This window comes from Pseudophryne corroboree, chromosome 7 (assembly GCF_028390025.1).
Source record: "Pseudophryne corroboree isolate aPseCor3 chromosome 7, aPseCor3.hap2, whole genome shotgun sequence".
In the NCBI taxonomy this organism is placed as follows: Eukaryota; Metazoa; Chordata; class Amphibia; order Anura; family Myobatrachidae; genus Pseudophryne; species Pseudophryne corroboree.
The window spans coordinates 510823459-510843412 of record NC_086450.1 but is presented as its reverse complement, the minus strand read 5'-3'; the positions used below and the strand labels follow the sequence as shown (position 1 = coordinate 510843412).

At 48.1% G+C, this 19954-nt stretch overlaps 1 protein-coding gene across 2 annotated transcripts in view; it reads right to left on the bottom strand.

The window, feature by feature from the left end:
• Positions 1-12150: 12150 nt before the first annotated feature.
• Positions 12151-19954, bottom strand: part of LOC134945893 (E3 ubiquitin-protein ligase TRIM11-like) — a 54063-nt gene continuing 46259 nt past the window's right edge. Inside the window, exons 2-3 of one of the 2 annotated variants that reach the window (XM_063935448.1) lie at positions 16756-16785; positions 12151-14216 (exon numbers count right to left, since the gene is read on the bottom strand). In XM_063935448.1, coding sequence (XP_063791518.1) covers positions 12632-14215 — 1584 coding nt within the window. In that variant the 5' untranslated portion in view covers position 14216; positions 16756-16785 and the 3' untranslated portion in view covers positions 12151-12631. The remainder of the gene's footprint in view (positions 14217-16755; positions 16786-19954) is intronic. The other variant, XM_063935447.1, reaches the window with a different exon arrangement.

Below are 19954 nucleotides of genomic sequence, written 5' to 3'. Positions count from 1 at the left end.
CCCAACACAAACACATAAAAACAAAAACAAAAAAACACACACACACACACACACACACACACACACACACACACACACACACACTTACCGCTCCTGCAGCGCTGTCCTCCGTCTCCGTCCGCCGGCTCCTCTCTGCTGTACTATGGGAGAGACGTCATGACTCATGACGTCTCTCCCATAGTAGCGGTGCTGGCTTCAGCGGGCGCCCATACAGCCCACGGCGCCTGCTGCAGCTGGGAAGGGGGTGATTGGACAGCGGATCCAGCACTGTATCCGCTGGGCCAATCACATCTGGGGCACTGACAGTGGCGTGCATTCATCGCACGCCCCTGTCATTGCGGCACCAGTATAGGTGCCGCTTCCCCATTAATTTTCAATGGGCTTTCACAGCCCATTGCTGTGCCCCGCCCCCTGCCCACCCCCCGCTGCCCGGACTTTTAGTGTTAGCAGCGGGAGGCACCTCTCCCGCTGCCTCCCACCCTCACAAGAAGCCACAGGGGGGGGGGATTATTAAAATAATAAAAAAAGATATTTATAACAGACTGTGTTATAAATATCTTCTTTTTATTATTTTAATCATTATGACAAGGGAGGCACTGCCTCCCCTGCCTCCCCTGACTGCACGTCCCTGGTCTAAGGGCCCATTTATAATGGATTACATATTGAGAGCGATTTGGGTGGGATCTTACCACCCAGGATCACATTGCAATACGTGATCCTATCCCCTACATGTATCATCCCGCACATGCAGGGCCTGGGGCTCTGAAAGTAGCCCCTCCCTGCGAAGTGCTGTGGCAGCTGCTGGGGATGACGCACATGTGCACTCAGGCAGACCGCACCTGCACAGCGACCACTTCTGAGGAGGATTCTGGGAGAACCCTCTGCCTGGGCAGCAGTGCGATCTGTAGCGCATAGGCTACAATGGGCTACCGTCATCTTCACACGGCAGTAGCTGTGGGGGCCAATATCGGGAATGCATCACATTCTGGATATTAGTAAATCTTGCAGCATCACTTCCCCTATAAAAACTTTTGGTGGATGCGGCTACGAGCGGCAATGGAGGGATCCAGGGCCGGACTGGGACAAAAAATAGGCCCTGGCATTTTTGAAGCACACAGGCCCACCTCTGTGACTCCTCCCCTTACTATTCCTGACTCCTCCCACTTATTAGTCTATGTTCTTACAAATATAATTAATATTCTAACATACAGGCGTACATCATTCTTTATTAAAATATACTCAACCAGTGGTTGAAGTGGAAATTTTTAAGTGGGCGTATGGAAATGTGAGGTTTGTAATTAAGCGCGCGCCGAAGGCGCGCCTGCTCCGGAAAAGGGGTCGTGGTCACTCAAAAGGGGGCGTGGTCACTCAAAGGGGGCGTGGTCTTCAGTGTAGTTTACCACACCATACACCCCTTATACGCATTATTCACCACAATAGTAGGACCCCTTATACTATCTAGTACTGCTGCCCCTTTCACATTATACCACACAGTATGAGCCAAAATTCACATTACAGCACCCGGTATGAGCCGAAATTTACATTATATGCCCCCAATAGTGCAGTGCCAGGTATACAAATGCCCCCACAGTGCCAGGTAAACAATTGCCCCCACAGTGCCAGGTATACAAATGCCCCCACAGTACCAGGTATACAAATGCCCCCACAGTGCCAGGTATACAAATGCCCCCACAGTGCCAGATCCACAAATGCCCCCACAGTGCCAGGTATACAAATGCCCCCACAGTGTAAGGTATACAAATGCCCCCACAGTGCCAGATATACAGATGCCCCCACAGTGCAAGGTATACAAATGCCCCCACAGTGCCATGTATACAGATGCCCCCACAGTGCCAGGTAAACAATTGCCCCCACAGTCCCAGGTATACAAATGCCCCACAGTGCCAGCCAATTGCCCCCACAGTGCCAGGTATACAAATGCCCCCACAGTGCCAGGTAAACAATTGCCCCCACAGTGCCAGGTAAACAATTGCCCTCACAGTGCCAGGTATACAAATGCCCCCACAGTGCCAGGTATACAAATGCCCCCACAGTGCCAGACCCACAAATGCCCCCACAGTGCCAGGTATACAAATGCCCCCACAGTGCAAGGTATACAAATGCCCCCACAGTGCAAGGTATACAGCTGCCCCCACAGTGCCATGTATACAGATGCCCCCACAGTGCCAGGTAAACAATTGCCCCCACAGTGCCAGGTAAACAAATGCCCCCACAGTGCCAGCCAATTGACCCCACAGTGCCAGGTATACAATTGCCCCCACAGCAGCCAGTGCTGCAGCTACTTACCGCTGCTGCACTGCACTGCACTGCTGCTGCTCTTCCGGGTTGTGAGGGACGGGGGTGAGAGCGCCGGGCGCCCGCCAGCACGGCTGTGTCTGGCGCGGCAGCGTATAGCGTTCAAACCAGCCGCCGGTTCGTGAGCCAATCAGAGCTCGCGGACCGGCGGCTTCTGATTGGCTGCCGGTCCGCGAGCTCTGATTGGCTCACGAACCGGCGGCTGCTTTGAAGTCCGCTATACGCGTCGCGCCAGACACAGCCGTGCTGGCGGGCGCCCGGCGCTCTCACCCCCGTCCTTCACAGCTCTCCAATCCTCACAGCTGAGACGCGCTGCCGCCGGACTGAGCGGCAGCGCGTCTCAGTGACCGCTGGACCGGCCCACGTGGCCATCGGCCCTTCTGGCATTTGCCAGAAGTGCCAGATGGCCAGTCCGGCCCTGGAGGGATCACAGCAGTTATCGGTGATACCTACTGCGGCCCCCTCCTTCTTACATTCGGGGGATACATAACATTTGTTGGCTAGCCCCCCAAAAACAGAGAGGAAGCAGGGGCCTGGAAAACAAGGGAGGAGCTAAGAGGAGAGGGGAGAACAGCCTCTCCTCCCCCTCCAGCCAGGTCTGACCTGCTGCTCTGCTGACATGGATAGCGGTGACAGCATGAGTGTGGGGTACTGGCGAAGAGTTGCAGAGTGCTGGCGGAGGCATGTAAATGAGTCCGTGTGACTCACTGAAATGCCACCGGTTGTAGGCCCCTTCACAGCGCCGGGCCTCTGTGCAATGCACCGGTTGCACCTGCACTAGATCCGCCACTGGTGTAGGTACCTGAAGAGAGAGAGAGAGATACCTCAGGAGCTGAGGATAGGATTCTACCTCATGTAAGAGGCAGAGCTTGTGCGTTCAGGAGGTCAGGACCATGTATGATAGTGGAGTGAGGAGGTGGAGTGCCCAGTCCTAGTGCTCAGCCATTGGTGTGATGCAGCGCCATTATAATAGAGTCCAGCCCACCAGCCCCTGTCAGCTCTGAAGCAAGAGTAGGGGGGAGAGCTTACTTTTGAGGAGAAGACTGTGGCGATTGTAAGTGTTCCATCCACAGACACCGCTAATTAATAAAACAGTAACAGGCCCGGCATTATTCCTGCATATTATAGCTGGATACACGCAGAAGCCGTTATTAGGAACAGGACGTAACTATTCGATAAGTGAGCAGAAAACGTTACCTCATTTCTGCATAAACGATTTGTGCTCTCGTCTTAGGGGTAAGGGGACCACCAGCAGGAGAGGAAGACTGAGAGAGCGAGACAGCTGCTGGGAGTATGATAAGTGTAAATGACGCTAACACAGCAATGTCGTAGCACAGCCATCACAGCTCAGTCCCTCTTTGCTATGACAATAAACTTAGGGACTTATTCAGGTTTGTTAGCAAACCCAAAAAAGTTAGCAATTGGGCAAAACCATGTGCACTGCAGGTGGGGCAGATGTAACATGTGCAGAGAGAGTTAGATTTGGGTGGGGTGTGTTCAAACTAAAATCTAAATGACAGTATAGAAATTAAGCAGCCAGTATTTACCATGCACATAAACAATATAACTCACCCAAATCTAACTCTCTCTGCACATGTTACATCTGCCACACCTGCAGTGGTTACTTGCAAGAAAACACGTGCAGTCATCATTCCTTTTCACAAAAAGGGTTTCACAGGCAAGGATATTTCACCTAAATCAACCATTTATCGGATCATCAAGAACTTCAAGGAGAGAGGTTCAATAGTTGTGAAGAAGGCTTCAGGGCGCCCAATAACGTCCAGCAAGCACCAGGACCGTCTCCTAAAGTTGATACAGCCGTGGGATCACAGCAGAGCTGTGCAGATCTTGCTCAGGAATGGCAGCAGGCAGGTGTGAGTGCGTCTGCAGGCACAGTGAGGCAAAGACTTTTGGACGACAGCCTGGATTGGGAAGTTTGGGTGGGTCTGGATCTCGGAGAACCCGACCTGCTCGTCTCTAAGAGACCTGTTCTCTCTTGAAGAGAAATGAAACAAACAGTACTTGTATTCACCGTGTAGCATACTGTATATATTTTTAGAGCCAGAGTAATTTACATTGCCAGTTAAAGAATATTTTGGGGTGTCCTAGTTCAGTGGTTCTCAACCTCGGTCCTCAAGTACCCCCAACAGTTCATGTTTTCCAGGTCACCCAGCAGTTGACCAGGTGTATTTATTACTCACTGACACATTTTAAAAGACCCACAGGTGGAGCAAATTATTCACTTGCAGTCCTGTGAGGAGACCTGGAAAACATGAACTGTTGTGTGTTCTTGAGGACCGAGGTTTAGAACCACTGTCGTAGTTCACTGGTTTTAAACCCTAAATTGGGCTCTCAAGCAAACCCAGGGATATATACTCTACGGGTGTGGTTCTGTTATGCACACCAGTGCCTGCAGGAATGTACTGGTGTTTGAACTGTTATGCACACCAGTGCCTGCAGGAATGTACTGGTGTCTGAACAGAGAGGGATGCAAAACAAAATGAACTCACAGACAGACTGGGAAATATGACATAACGTACACAGAAGGTGATAGGGTAACAAAACCAACACAGAGTGAACAGAGAAGCCCAGAGGCTAAGAAACTGTGTGTCTCCCTAGTATTAGAAATGCTCAGATGGAAAAAGCAAGATGTTGTGTTTTAATACGTAGAGAACCCGAAATGCTGTTGCTAAGGGCAACAGCAAAACCCTAAAGGGTTACCAACGGGTGTGGCAGTAAACTCCTTGGTCAGAGATGGAATAATAGACACAAGGAGAGTCTCCACAATCCTAATTCTCACTTGCAGGGCCCAGGTTCAGCTTACTGCCACTAAACTGACACATGGACGCCCTGCACAGTGAGAGAGGATTATGCAGGCAGGTCTGAAAGTACAGCCACAAACCTGCTGGGTTCACAGAATAGCAAAAGAACCTCAGCAGGCTAAATGACTGACTCCAGTCTTACTGCTAGGTCTGGATTGGCAGAGTGTAGTACCAAATCCCCAGGCCTATTTGCAGTAAGCAACAACAAATACAAAGCTACACAGTACTGGCTAACTTTCAGGAACTGACTAACCAACAAAGATTCAGCAGCATCTGCTTAACCTGAGAAGAGGCCTTATAAAGCAGGTGCTGTCCACGCCCCCCTCAGACCTCACAGACTGTGAGCACAAAAACCAGCACCGGATCCCCTGCCTGTAACCACTGCATAGCAAAAGACCCGAACCGGAGTATCAGCTGCGCTCAGGTTACTCCGCTAGCACTTGTCTCCCGGTTGCCATGACGACGTGGCAGCACAGGGCAGGAGACCCTAACAGTACCCCCCCTCTGACGAGGGGTCAAAGAACCCCTAACATCGGGTTTATCGGGGAACTGCGAGAAGAAAGAGCGTATCAGTCTGGGGGCATGAAGATCACAACTGCGCACCCACGACCGCTCCTCCGGGCCATACCCCTTCCAGTGCACCAAAAATGACAGCCGACCCCGAACCATCTTGGAGTCAAGAATCCTTTCAACAACAAACTCCCTCTGGCCACGTATCAGAAGAGGGGAAGGTCTTCCTCTGGAAGAAGGATTACTAATCGCCCGTTTTAAAAGGGAACAATGAAATGTTTTATTGATACCCAAAGAACGGGGCAGATCTAACTGAAATGCCACCGGATTGATAACCCTGGTGATCTTATAAGGGCCGATGAACCGGGGGCCTAACTTATGAGATGGCTGTCTCAACTTCAAATTCTTGGTAGACAACCAGACGAAGTCTCCTAGTTTGAAGCTGCAGGGTCTTTTCCGCTTTTCAAAAACCCTTTTGGTCACTAATGACACAGACACAAGGGCTTTCTTCACTTTCCTCCAAATACCTCTAAGGACCGAAACGACAGAGGAACCACCAGGCGTGGAGTCCAGGGGGTCAAAAGAATTGGCCTTAGGATGATGCCCATACACACAAAGGAAGGGAGAGATCCCTGTAGCAGAGTGAGCCGCGTTGTTATAGGCAAACTCCGCCATTGACAGATGAGCAACCCAGTCAGTCTGACACTTGGAGACATAACACCTGAGGAACTGCTCCAAGGACTGGTTCACCCTTTCAGTCTGCCCATTAGACTGCGGATGGTAGCCTGACGACAAGCTGACAGAAATCTGGAGATCGGAACAAAATGCCCTCCAGAATTTGGCCACAAACTGGGATCCGCGGTCAGAGACCACATCAAGTGGCAACCCGTGGAGACGCACAACATGCAGCATAAATAATTCAGACAGGCGTCTGGCCGATGGCAGCCCAACCAGTGGAACGAAGTGCGCCATCTTCGAAAACCTGTCAACGACAACCCAGATGGCTGTCATCCCCGAGGATTTGGGCAAGTCCACAACAAAATCCATTGAAATGTGGGTCCATGGCTTAGATGGAATAGAGAGTGGATGTAATGGGCCAACAGGAACCCCTCTAGGAGTCTTATTTCGGGCACAGATGTCACATGCCCGAACCCACTGATCCACATCCTTAGCCACCGAGGGCCACCACACCGCCCTAGATAGCAACTCCCGAGTTCTGGCAATACTCGGGTGACCTGCCGACTTCTTGGCATGGAATTCCAGGAACACTCGCTGTCTTAACCTAGGAGGCACAAACAAAAGACCTACCGGAAGGTCTGGAGGAGCCTGCTCCTGTGCTCTAAGGACTAATGACAAGAGGTCCTGGGTAATGCCCACTTTAATACATGATGGGGACACAATGGGCAACGGCTCCTCGGTGGTCTCCTGGATTGGAGCAAAACTCCGCGAGAGCGCATCAGCCTTGATGTTTTTTGACCCAGGGCGATATGTTATCAAAAAATTAAAGCGAGCAAAAAACAAAGCCCATCGTGCCTGCCTGGCATTGAGACGCTTCGCTGACTCTAAATATGCCAAATTCTTATGGTCGGTGAGAATTGAGACCACAAACTTAGCCCCCTCAAGCCAGTGTCTCCACTCCTCGAGTGCATCCTTAATAGCCAACAATTCCCGGTTACCCACGTCATAATTCATCTCGGCAGGCGAAAATTTACGGGAAAAGTAAGCACAGGGATGAAGGCGATTATCAGACACTCCCATCTGAGAGAGCACTGCCCCAATACCCATCTCAGATGCATCCACCTCCACCACAAAAGGACGCTCTGGATCTGGGTGTCGCAGCACCTTGGCCGAGACAAATGCCCTTTTGAGACGGGCAAAAGCCGCTTTGGCCTCACGAGACCAGTGAGCAACATCCGCCCCTTTCTTAGTGAGTGCCACCAAGGGCGCCACTATAGACGAAAATCCAGCGATAAATCGTCTATAAAAATTTGCAAAGCCCAGGAAACGCTGAAGCGCCTTCAAACTAGTGGGCTGCACCCAATCCAGGACTGCCTGTACCTTGGAACCCTCCATTTGGAAACCTTCTGGGGAGATAATATATCCTAGAAATGCGATTTGCTGAACTTCAAATTCGCACTTCTCCAGCTTCGCCCCAAGCCGGTGGTCTCTGAGTTTCTGGAGGACTAAGCGTACATGCTTCCAATGTTCCTCCAGGGAATGGGAGAAGATTAGGATGTCATCTAAGTATACAACTAAGAATCTATCCAAATATTCCCTGAGCACATCGTTCATGAAATCCTGAAAGACTGCCGAGGCATTACAGAGCCCAAAAGGCATCACCAAATATTCATAATGCCCTGAGTGGGTATTAAAGGCAGTCTTCCATTCATCCCCCTCTCTTATTCGGATTAGATTGTACGCACCGCGTAGGTCAATCTTAGAAAAAATGGTGGCAGTACGAAGCTGGTCAAACAAGACCGAAATGAGAGGCAGTGGGTATGAGTTTTTAATCGTGATACGGTTCAATTCCCTGAAGTCGATGCAGGGTCGCAATGAACCGTCCTTTTTACCCACGAAGAAGAACCCCGACCCAACTGGAGACTGTGAAGGTCTGATAAATCCTTTAGCCAAGTTCTCCTGAATGTACTCTGCCATAGCCTGAGTCTCAGGACGTGACAGGGAGTACAACCTGCTCTTGGGAAGCTTAGCATTCGGCAACAAATCAATGGCACAGTCATAGGGGCGATGGGGAGGTAGTACCTCTGCAACTTTTTTGGAGAACACGTCCGCAAAATCTGCATAACACCCTGGCAATCCTGGCAAACTTAGCTGCGAGAGCCTGACTGGAAGGCTCAAGCAACTCCTGAAACAATCAGTACCCCAACTAAGAATCTCCCCAGAGACCCAGTCAAATTGAGGATTGTGGGCCCTTAACCAGGGTAACCCCAACACCAATGGGGCAAAAGTACAGACAGTCACATAAAAGGACAATTTTTCAGAGTGTGTGGCTCCAATAAACAAAGAAATCTGGCTAGTGCAAGAGGTAATTTTACCCTGGGATAATGGTTCCCCGTTTAACCCACAAATCTCAATTTCCGACGCCAAGGGTACTAAGGAAACAGAGTGTTTCAGGGCGAATTGGCGGTCCATAAAAACCCCGTCGGCCCCACTGTCCACAAAGGCCTCAGTCTTGACAGTTTGACCGAGGATCTTCAAGGTCACCGGAATGATAAAAGTCTTCTTGGGAAATTCTGACTTCTGGCCTGACAGGATATTTCCCATCACCCTCAGGCCCTGAAGTTTTCCGGCTTTTCTGGGCATGATACTACCACATGACCCTTATTCCCACAGTACAAACACAACCCCTGCTGTCTCCTCCGCGTCTTCTCACGCGAGGAGAGGCGGGTAGCCCCAATCTGCATAGGCTCCTCGGAAAATTCCTCAGAGTCTGAGGTTCCCTTGGGAAAGAAGGAAACCTCGGTCTCCCTTTCAAGCCTACGCTCTCTCAGCCGTCTATCCACCCCGATGGATAACTGCATGAGCTGATCCAAGCTATCAGGCAAGGGATATTGTACCAGTTGGTCTTTTATCAGGTTAGAAAGACCTCTTCGGTACTGGTGTCTCAGGGCTGGGTCATTCCACTGGGTATCATGGGCCAACCTCCGAAACTCCGTACAGTAAACCTCAACTGGCCTTCGCCCTTGCTTAAGGATCGAAATCTGAGCCTCGGCTGAGGCCGTCTTGTCAGGGTCATCATACAACATGCCCAGTGCCGTAAAAAAAGCATCAACACTTTTAAGCGACGGACAGTCAGGCTGCAACCCATATGCCCAGACCTGTGGGTCTCCTTGTAGCAAGGAAATCACTATACCCACCCGCTGAATCTCTGACCCAGAAGACTGAGGCCTAAGCTGGAAATATAACTTGCAGCTCTCCTTGAAACAAAGAACTGCGAGCGATCTCCAGAAAAACGATCCGGAAGATTTACTTTCGGCTCCTTAACCCCTGAAGCTGCTGCTGCTGCGGGAGCTCCGCCAGCGGCCTGGGAGGTGTGCATTTTAATGGACAAATCATTAAATTGACGAGTCAGGACCTGCACCTGATCGACCACCTGTTGCAACGTATTTTGAGGGGTATGCTCCATATTCCCACAAAATTTCAACAGGAGTATTGGGCTGCTGAATATGTTATGCACACCAGTGCCTGCAGGAATGTACTGGTGTTTGAACTGTTATGCACACCAGTGCCTGCAGGAATGTACTGGTGTCTGAACAGAGAGGGATGCAAAACAAATGAACTCACAGACAGACTGGGAAATATGACATAACGTACACAGAAGGTGATAGGGTAACAAAACCAACACAGAGTGAACAGAGAAGCCCAGAGGCTAAGAAACTGGGTGTCTCCCTAGTATTAGAAATGCTCAGATGGAAAAAGCAAGATGTTGTGTTTTAATACGTAGAGAACCCGAAATGCTGTTGCTAAGGGCAACAGCAAAACCCTAAAGGGTTACCAACGGGTGTGGCAGTAAACTCCTTGGTCAGAGATGGAATAATAGACACAAGGAGAGTCTCCACAATCCTAATTCTCACTTGCAGGGCCCAGGTTCAGCTTACTGCCACTAAACTGACACATGGACGCCCTGCACAGTGAGAGAGGATTATGCAGGCAGGTCTGAAAGTACAGCCACAAACCTGCTGGGTTCACAGAATAGCAAAAGAACCTCAGCAGGCTAAATGACTGACTCCAGTCTTACTGCTAGGTCTGGATTGGCAGAGTGTAGTACCAAATCCCCAGGCCTATTTGCAGTAAGCAACAACAAATACAAAGCTACACACAGTACTGGCTAACTTTCAGGAACTGACTAACCAACAAAGATTCAGCAGCATCTGCTTAACCTGAGAAGAGGCCTTATAAAGCAGGTGCTGTCCACGCCCCCCTCAGACCTCACAGACTGTGAGCACAAAAACCAGCACCGGATCCCCTGCCTGTAACCACTGCATAGCAAAAGACCCGAACCGGAGTATCAGCTGCGCTCAGGTTACTCCGCTAGCACTTGTCTCCCGGTTGCCATGACGACGTGGCAGCACAGGGCAGGAGACCCTAACAGGTTCATAGGGTCAACAGCGTCTAGGTTGACCATGTTTTGGGTCGACCACCATTGGTTGACAGTAATTAGGTTGACAGGGTCTCTAGGTCGACGGTCAAAAGGTCAACATGAATTTTTCATGTTTTTTTGGTGTCGTTTTTTCTGTACAGTGACCGGGAACCCCAATTAGTGCACCATGTCCCATCGCATTAGTGCACGATGTCCCATCACATGGCTCGCTTCGCTCGCCATGTTTCGGGCAAGGTACCCCACTCCGCTACCGCTGCGCTCGGCACAGGTTACTATTCCCAAATTGTAGTCCATGTGGATGGTTAAATATGAAAAAAAAAAAAAGAAAGTGAAAAACTTGTGTCGACTTTTGACCTAGAACATGTTGACCTTGAAACCCTGTCGACCAATAGTGGTCGACCTAGAGACTGGATCCCATACTCTACAGAATAGGTTTGATGGAGGCACAGGAAGATATTTTAGTATCCTACCTACAACAAAAGGCAACAAAAAAAGTTTTTGATAAAAGCTACGGTTTGATGAACACACCGATTCTGGGACAAATAAATCTCAACCACACAATGGTCTTTGGTCAGAGCCTACACCATGCAGCCCATAGAAGCTGGTTTGAGTTGACGATAAAAGGCAGGGAGTGGATAGGTATCTTGTGCAATTGCCGGGCATGAGCTCACTCACTTCCACCTGGAGGGTCCTGTTTTCTCAGCTCTTATTAGGATTGCTGGACCTTTAGCAGCTTGTGCAACGGGGCCTCTAATGCATTTCTCCACCTCCTAAAAGGTTTCAGCGGCTTCCTCAGAGTCAATGGGTCACTTATCCCCCTGTCAGGTTTAAATATCTGTATCGCGCCTGTATGTGACTTCATCACTGCTGTTTCCGGCTGTGATTTCCGGTGTTAAAACTTGATAATCCCCCACGCCTCGTTATCTCTCCGTGTGTATGCGTGTTTACAGGGTTAGAGGTTAGCGCGGCCGTGGCACAGTTATTTTGTTTCCATTTTAGCTTCTGTAACATTTAGGCTTGTTATTTGTTGCCTCTGTTTTCAAGAACCTAAGAAGGAGCAACATCTTGACTAACCTTTCCGCTAAAGGTCCAGCGATCCTAATAGGAGCTGAGAAAACAGGACCCTCCTGTTGGAAGTACGTGGCTCATGCCCGGCAATTGCACAAGATACATTCCTTTAAAAAAAAAGCTCTGGCCAGGACTTAAGACTTTTATTACTGATCCAAGTTTGTTGTGCAGTGATCTGCCTTAGTGCACAGAAGATACGTTTTATCAGAGTACTTTTCTAACGTCGGTGAATGACAGTAGAAATAATTCCTCTCCTTTATAGAAAACTGACGCGATCAGTAAATGTTATGAAATAGTCTGAAATGTCATTTGACGTTTGATCAAAAGGTTTAATTTTTTATTATTTGGAGTTTCTGTTTTCCTATCTTCTTAATTGTTATTAATAGTCTTTGTTTAAAGTGATATGTAATCTTACTGTCCGGCCGGCATGTATATTATGAATGCATATTACTGTCTAATCAGTAAAAATAATGTACATGTCCAGTCAGCACTGTCTATCTTTATGTGCTAAGTCAGGCCTGGCCAACCTGTGGCTTTCCAGCTGTTGTGAAACTACAAGTCTCATCATCCCTGCCACACTTTTGCTATTAGGGAAAGCTAAATCTGTAGCAGGGCATGCTGGGATGTGTAGTTTCACAAGTCCTGAAGCCCGTAGGTAAAATCCAACATAGTTAATTTAAGACAGGAATGATAAATGATACAAAATAAATATATTAGTAATATTTAGTTTTCAGTTATTAATTTTCCATAGTAAATATAGTTTGATTTCTTACAAAGAATCTCCTTGTTACACTAATTAGTTTATGATTTTGATGCTGGTATCGCCATACACATAGAAGGCAGCATATAGGGGCTCAGTGAAGGTGGCGGAGAAGGTGTGTAAGTGTCTGATGGGGTCACACAGCTGATAGAAGGACAGACGCCCGGCCTCATAGTCCAGGTATATCCCCACTGTCTGCACAGGAGAACCTGGATCCATTTCTTCTATTTGTTTCACTACATTGTTATGTTCTGCTTTAAAGTCAGTCACAAAGTGCAGACACCATGATTTATCATTACAACCAATGAATGATTCATCATCTTCTGACTTTCTCTCTATACTGTGACCGGCCACCCCCATCGCCCATTCTTTTGCTTCACTCACATCCACTTCCCAGTAATGTCTCCCAGATGAGAAGCTACAGGAGCTTAACACCTGCTGGACTGAAAACCTCTCTGGTCCATCTGGTCTGTTCTGGTCTACATCAGTATCAGAAGCAGATCGGAGATCCCCCGATATAATAATGTAATCAGAGGCTGTCTTTATGTCCAGTAATATGTCTGCTTTCTCCATCACTGAGAGCTGTCTCTTTGTCTGTAGATCCATCAGATTATCAGACAAGTGTAAAAGTCCCCTGAGTAAGATCTGTGAGATTATTCCATCATCCACACATCCAGCAACTCTTACATCACTGGTGACATCACAGCTCCTGTGACTGATGACATCACTCTCTGGTTCCTGCTTCAGGACAGTTAATGGATTAGTGACGTTACAGATCTCCTCAATGCTACTAATCTTCCTGGACAGCTCATCCTTCTGTTTCTCCAGCTGTGTGATCAGGTCAGCGATTGAGAGTGACATCTGCTCTTCCTGTCTGGAGATCTCACCAGGACCTCCCTCTTCAGGGTGTCTAAGTTCTCCTCTGATGTCTCTAAACAGATCAGTGACTTTCTCAGTGACACCGGCAGCTTTCTCCTTCTCCTCTCTCCTGTGATCCTGCAGACGCTGCACTCTCCTCTCAGTCTCCTCTCTCTCAGACTTCAGGGTCTCAATAACAGCTCTCAGTGTCTCTTTTTTCTTATCAGAGGCCGCATTCAGAAGCTCCACGTGGTGACCCCGGTGGTCTCCAGCCACCCAACAGGATATGCAGATAGCAGCTGAGTCCTCAGAGCAGTAATACTTCATCATCTCCTTGTGTATGAAGCATTTTCTGTCCTCAAAGGAAACAGTGGGTTCCATTAACACATGTTCAGCAGATTTACTGTGTTTGCTCAAGTGTTTATCACAAAAAGAAGCGTCACACTGCAGACATGTTTTAGTAGCCGGCACAGGAGAATCACAGTAAGTACAGAAGATCTGTGTCTCCTCCGGCTCTGGATGACTACATAGGAATCGTTCCACAATGTTACTCAGCTTCCTGTTCTTCTCCAGTGCCGGGCGCTCCTGATACCCTGCCCTGCATTCCGGACAGGAATATCCTCCAGTCCCCTCCTGTGTATCCAGCACCATCACAATACAGTCCCGGCAGAAGTTGTGTCCACATCTCAGGGATACAGGGTCTGTGTAAGTGCTCAGGCAGATGGAACAGCTCAGCTCAGCTCCCAGGTCTGCAGACGCCATTCTAGGGAACAGGAAGTGATTAAAGAAAATAAATTAGGATACAGATCTGTACAGAGGTTGCCCATTCTCCTCGATTGTCAGGGAGACTCCCTGAAATTGTGGTAATCTCCCCGACACCAAGAAGAGTATAGAAACCTCCCTGATTGCAACTTGCTCACATTATGTAGCTGTTATATACTTGGAAAGAAAATAAATTGGAGCTACATACATTCAACTGGGATCAGTGCCATTTCACTGCATTGGTTATAAAGCACAATAGGGCTACATGCATTTTCAAGTTTCTGATGACCACTTATTTGGAACCACATGTAAAAACACAATAAGCGAGCAAGCACTGAAAAGTATCAGTGTCTTTTCATCAACAAGTAGAACTTACTAAGTGCCTTGGGGTTCATTTACATTTGGATGCAGAGGCGGATTTAGACCTCATGGGGCCCTAAGCGAAATTCCGATTTGGGGCCCCCCTACCTCAAACAATCCATAGCACTATATTTTTGTTCCGACTTATACCCCCTTACATTACAGATGGAATTCTGTCTGTGCCTGGGCCTATCACCGCGTCTGGGGCGCACACGCGTCCGTGACACGCACGCGCCCCATTCACTAGCGGGGCTAAGCAGTGACCAATCAGACAGAGTGTCCCTTAGAGGTATTGTGTGCGTGCCCAAAAAATGGGTGTGGCCAATTAAAATGGGACGTGATACACATATGCCCCCAATAGTGCAGTGCCAGATACACAATTGCCCCCACAGTGCCAGGTATACAAATACCCCCAGCGTGCCAGATATACAAGTGCCCCCACAGTGCCAGATACATAAATGCCCCCCCCCCAGTGCCAGATACATAAATGTCCCCCCATGCCAGATATGCTCCCAGTGCCAGGTATACATGGCCCCCCAGTGCCAGGTATACATGAAGCCGCCACCGCCCTCCCTCCCTGCTCACCGCTGCTGTCCTGTCTCATGTGTGTGTGTGTGGGGAGGAGAGCGCAGTCTGCGCCTCTCCTTCCTCTCGTCTCCGGCGGGTGCGGGTGAGTTCAATTCAGCGCCGATCCGTGAGCCAATCAAAGCTCCGCGAGCTCTGATTGGCTCACGGGTGGCAGCGATTTGAATGAAGACATTGAGGGGCAGGAGAGGCACAGGCTGCGCTCCCCTCCCCTCACATCAGCAGTATCCAGTCGGTGTGGGTACGTCGTACCCACCCATACCCACATACTTGCACCACTCCTGACAGCTGAGACACGCTGCCGCCGGACTGAGCAGCAGCGTGTATCACTGACACAAGCAGGGGGGCCTGCTTTGGGCCCCATGGGATCCGCCAGGCCCTAGGCAACCGCCTCTGTTTGGATGTAATTAGTCTTTAGGACACGCCGCACAGATGTTTCTTCATCAGTGTTCACCAGAGAAGAACTGATGGTGGGAGTAGAGCATAACAATTGTGACAGTAATGATTCATGGTTAGATACAGGTTTAAGTGACGAAGTAGTCTGGGAGAGACTAAGCAAAATTAAGATTAATAAATCACCTGGTCCTGATGGACTTCACCCAAGGGTTCTAATGGAGCTTAGTTCACCACTAGCACAACCCCTATACTTGATTTTCAATAGTTCAATTAGATCAGGCATGGTACCGAAGGATTGGCGTACAGCTGAGGTAGTGCCATTATTTAAAAAGGAATCCAAAAATCATCCGGGTAACTACAGACCAGTTAGTTTGATGTCTATAGTGGGGAAAATATTGGAAGGAATTCTAAGGGACAGCATACAGGAGTATCTACAGACCGCTATTATTATTAGCAAGAACCAGTATGGGTTTGTGAGGGACAGATCATGTCAAACTAACTTAATTAGCTTTTACGCGGAAGTGAGCAATAATCTTGATCAAGGAAAAGCAGTGGATGTGGTCTACCTAGATTTGCAAAAGCCTTCGATACAGTCCCTCACAGAAGACTGATCATCAAATTAAAGGAGCTTGGCCTAGGAAAAACTATTTACACATGGATAAGTAACTGGCTGGATAGCAGGGTACAGAGAGTAGTGGTCAACGGGAAGTCCTCAACCTGGTCCCCAGTAGTCAGCGGAATACCACAAGGGTCCACACTTAGGCCACTACTGTTCAACATAAATATCAATGACCTAGAAATAGGCCTGGAAAGCACAGTGTCAATCTTTGCAGATGATACTAAACTGTGTAAGGTAATTAATTCGGAATTAGATGTGGAGTCCTTGCAGAATGATTTGTCTAAACTTGAATTCTGGGCATCTAAATGGAAAATGAGGTTCAATACAGACAAATGCAAGGTTATGCATTTCAGGACTAAAAATAAACTTGCAGCCTACATATTAAACGGGGAAAGTCTAGGGGTAGCAGTATTGGAAAAAGATTTGGGGGTATTCATTGACAATAGGCTTAATAACCATACACAATGTCAAAACGCAGTAAAGAAGGCAAGTAAGGTGCTAGCATGCATAAAAAAGGGGAATTGAGACAAGGGACTTGGATGTAATCCTGCCGCTGTATAAATCATTGGTACGTCCGCACCTGGAATATTGTGTTCAGTTTTGGGAACCACTGTATAAAAAAAAAAAAAAAAAAAAAAAATAGATATCAGTGAACTCGAATTACGAGGAAAGGTTCACTAGGCTAAATATGTATACACTAGAAGAGAGGCGCCTAAGAGGAGATATTATTAATATCTTTAAATATGTAAAGAGACAAAGTTATCAGAGGAATTAGTTATAAAAAAAAAAAAAAAAAAGGGAAGAACACAGTTCAGGACACGTGGGCACTCGCTGCGGCTGGAGGAGAGAAAGTTCAGAACGCAACGGAGGAAAGGGTTCTTCACCGTTAGGGCAATCAGGATGTGGAATTCCCTGCCAGGGAAGGTGGTAATGGTGGACTCTGTAATTGGATTTAAAAAGGGCTTGGATACATTTCTGATTGAAAATGATATCCAAGGTTATAATATTTAAAATATTAACGTGGTTAATCCGGGGGTAACATGAGTAATAGTATTTAACTAGTCATAAAACATTATTCAGCAGGTATGAATGAATCTGTGTACCCAGAAACCCCTCCTGATGCACCAAAATGTGTTTTGCAACCTGGCATGTTGCAGCAGGCAGCGATCAGAGCCCCACCCCCTTGTGTCTATGTGCTGCGATTTGCTGGTCAGTGGTGAGGACCGGAGCCAATATGATGTAATTCTCAAAATCGTATCATATTGACTCCACCCCCTCCCAGCAACATAAAGGGGGATATTCAAATACCGCCGAAGAAGCTTTGGGTGATATTTCATCAATGTTTTTTCACCTAAAAACATGCAGGTTCAGCTAAACCGGTGTTTTCAGTAGAAACGGGACTGTTTTGGAGGCTTTTGCTTCGCCTGTTGGAGGCAGGTGAAACAAGTTCCCGTAAAGCAGCAACACGCGTCAGCTTATCAGGGCTAATTTAATAGCCCCCTCAGCGATGAGAGAGAGAAAGAGAAAGAGAAAGAGAAAGAGAAAGAGAAAGAGAAAGAGAAAGAGAAAGAGAAAGAGAAAGAAAGAGAAAGAGAAAGAGAAAGAGAAAGAGAAAGAGAAAGAGAAAGAGAAAGAGAAAGAGAAAGAGATCTGGCAGTCTCACCTCCATATTTACAGTGGGGAGGGGGTTGCTGGGAGATGTAGTCTCCCAGCTGCACACACAAGGAGGGGGGGGGGGGGGGGTTACATACAGGGGCGTATCTAGAGAGGAGGGGACCCGTGTGTAGTCTCCGGGTGTGGGCCCCCTCCTCACCCGAGGAGTCCCGCAGCCGGCAGCTGCAGCAGCGCTGTTAGTGCTCTGTGTGAGCGCAAGGGACCCCGGCACGGTGCCAGAGACAACAGCGCATGCTGCAGTGCCATTTTTTCAGAGACCTGCGCATGCGCTATAGACTCTGGCACCGTGCCAGAGTCTCTTGCGCTCAGACAGAGCACTAACAGCGCTGCTACTACTGGACTTGGGTGAGGAGGGGACCCACACCTGGACACCAGAAAGGTAAGTATATAGAAGAAATGGGTGCAGTGTGGGCCCCCTCTGGACCCATGGGCCTATGTGCACCACACACACTGCACCCATTCTAGATACGCCACTGGTTACATACACCCGTTACACACCGGCAATTGGCTCGGATTCCAAATAGAAGTAAAATGTCATTATCCTGCTGTTGGATTCTCGTGGGTTTTGGATTCTATATAAAGACCCAGTAGCGGTGAATCGGCACAGTTTCACGACATACATATTATATTTTTTTAGACAGTATATTATATGGTATGGACAAGACAGCACTCATAGACACAAATGGATAATGATGGTGGTGCCAGGTTCATTTAAAAATGCAGGAACACTCACTTTAAAAAATAAAAAAAGCAAAAAGCAACATAGAACCAGCACTCACGTTTAGCAGTTTTATTGCAATGCAGAATCATACAGCGCATCTGGAAAGTATTCACTACGCATCACTTTCCACATTTTGTTACGTTACAGCCTTATTCCAAAATGGAATAAATTCATTTTTCCCCCTCAAAATACCTCATAATGATCACGTGAAAAAAAGTTAGTTTTTATTGTTAATATATTAGCAAACATCACAAAGAAATCACATGTACAGAAGTATTCACAGCCTTTGCCTTGAAGCTCAAAATTGAGTTCAGGTGCATCCCGTTTCCACTGACCATCGTTGAGATGTTCCTACGTCTTCTTAATTGTAGTCCACCTGTGGTAAATTCAGTTGATTGTACATGATGATTTGGAAAGGCACACACCTGTCTATATAAGGTTCCACACTTGACAGTGCATGTCTGAGCACAAACCAAGCATGAAGTCAAAAGGAATGGTCTGTAGACCTCCGAGACAGGATTGTCTCGAGGCACAAATCTGGGGAAGAGTACAGAAAATATCTGCTGCTATGAAGGTCCCAATGAGCACAGTGGCCTCCATCATCCATAAATGGTAGAAGTTCAGAAACCACCACCAGGACTCTTCCTAGAGCTGGCCGGCCATCTAAACTGAGTGATCAGGAAGAAGAGCCCTAGTCAGGCTAGTGACCAAGAACCTGATGGTCACTCTGTCAGAGCTACAGCATTCCTCTGTGGAGAAAGGAGAACCTTCCAGAAGGACAACCATCTCTGCAACAATCCATCAATCATGCCTGTACGGTAGAGTGGTCAGACTGAAGACGATCCTTAATAAAAGCACACGGCAGCCCGCCTAAATTTTGCTAAAATGCACCTGAAGGACTCTCAGACCATGAGAAACAAAGTTCTCTGGTCTGATGAGACAAAGATTGAACTCTTTGGCGTGAATGCCAGGCGTTATGTTTGGAAGAAACCAGGAATCGCTCATCACCAGGTCAATATTATCCCTACAGTGAAGCATCATGGAGGCAGCATCATGCTGTGGGGAGGTATTTCAGCGGCAAGAACTAGGAGACTAGAGGGACAGATGAATGCAGCAATGTACAGAGACATCTTGGACGAAAACCTGCTCCAGAGTGCTCTTGACCTCAGACTGGGGCGACGGTTCATCTTTCAGCAGGACAACGACCCTAAGCACACCGCCAAAATATCAAAGGAGTGGCTTCAGGACAACTCTATGAATGTTCTTGAGTGGCCCAGCCAGAGCCCAGACTGGAATCCGATTGAACATCTCTGGAGAGGACTGAAAATGGCTCTGCACCGACACTTCCCATCCAACCTGATGGAGCTTGAGAGGTGCTGCAAAG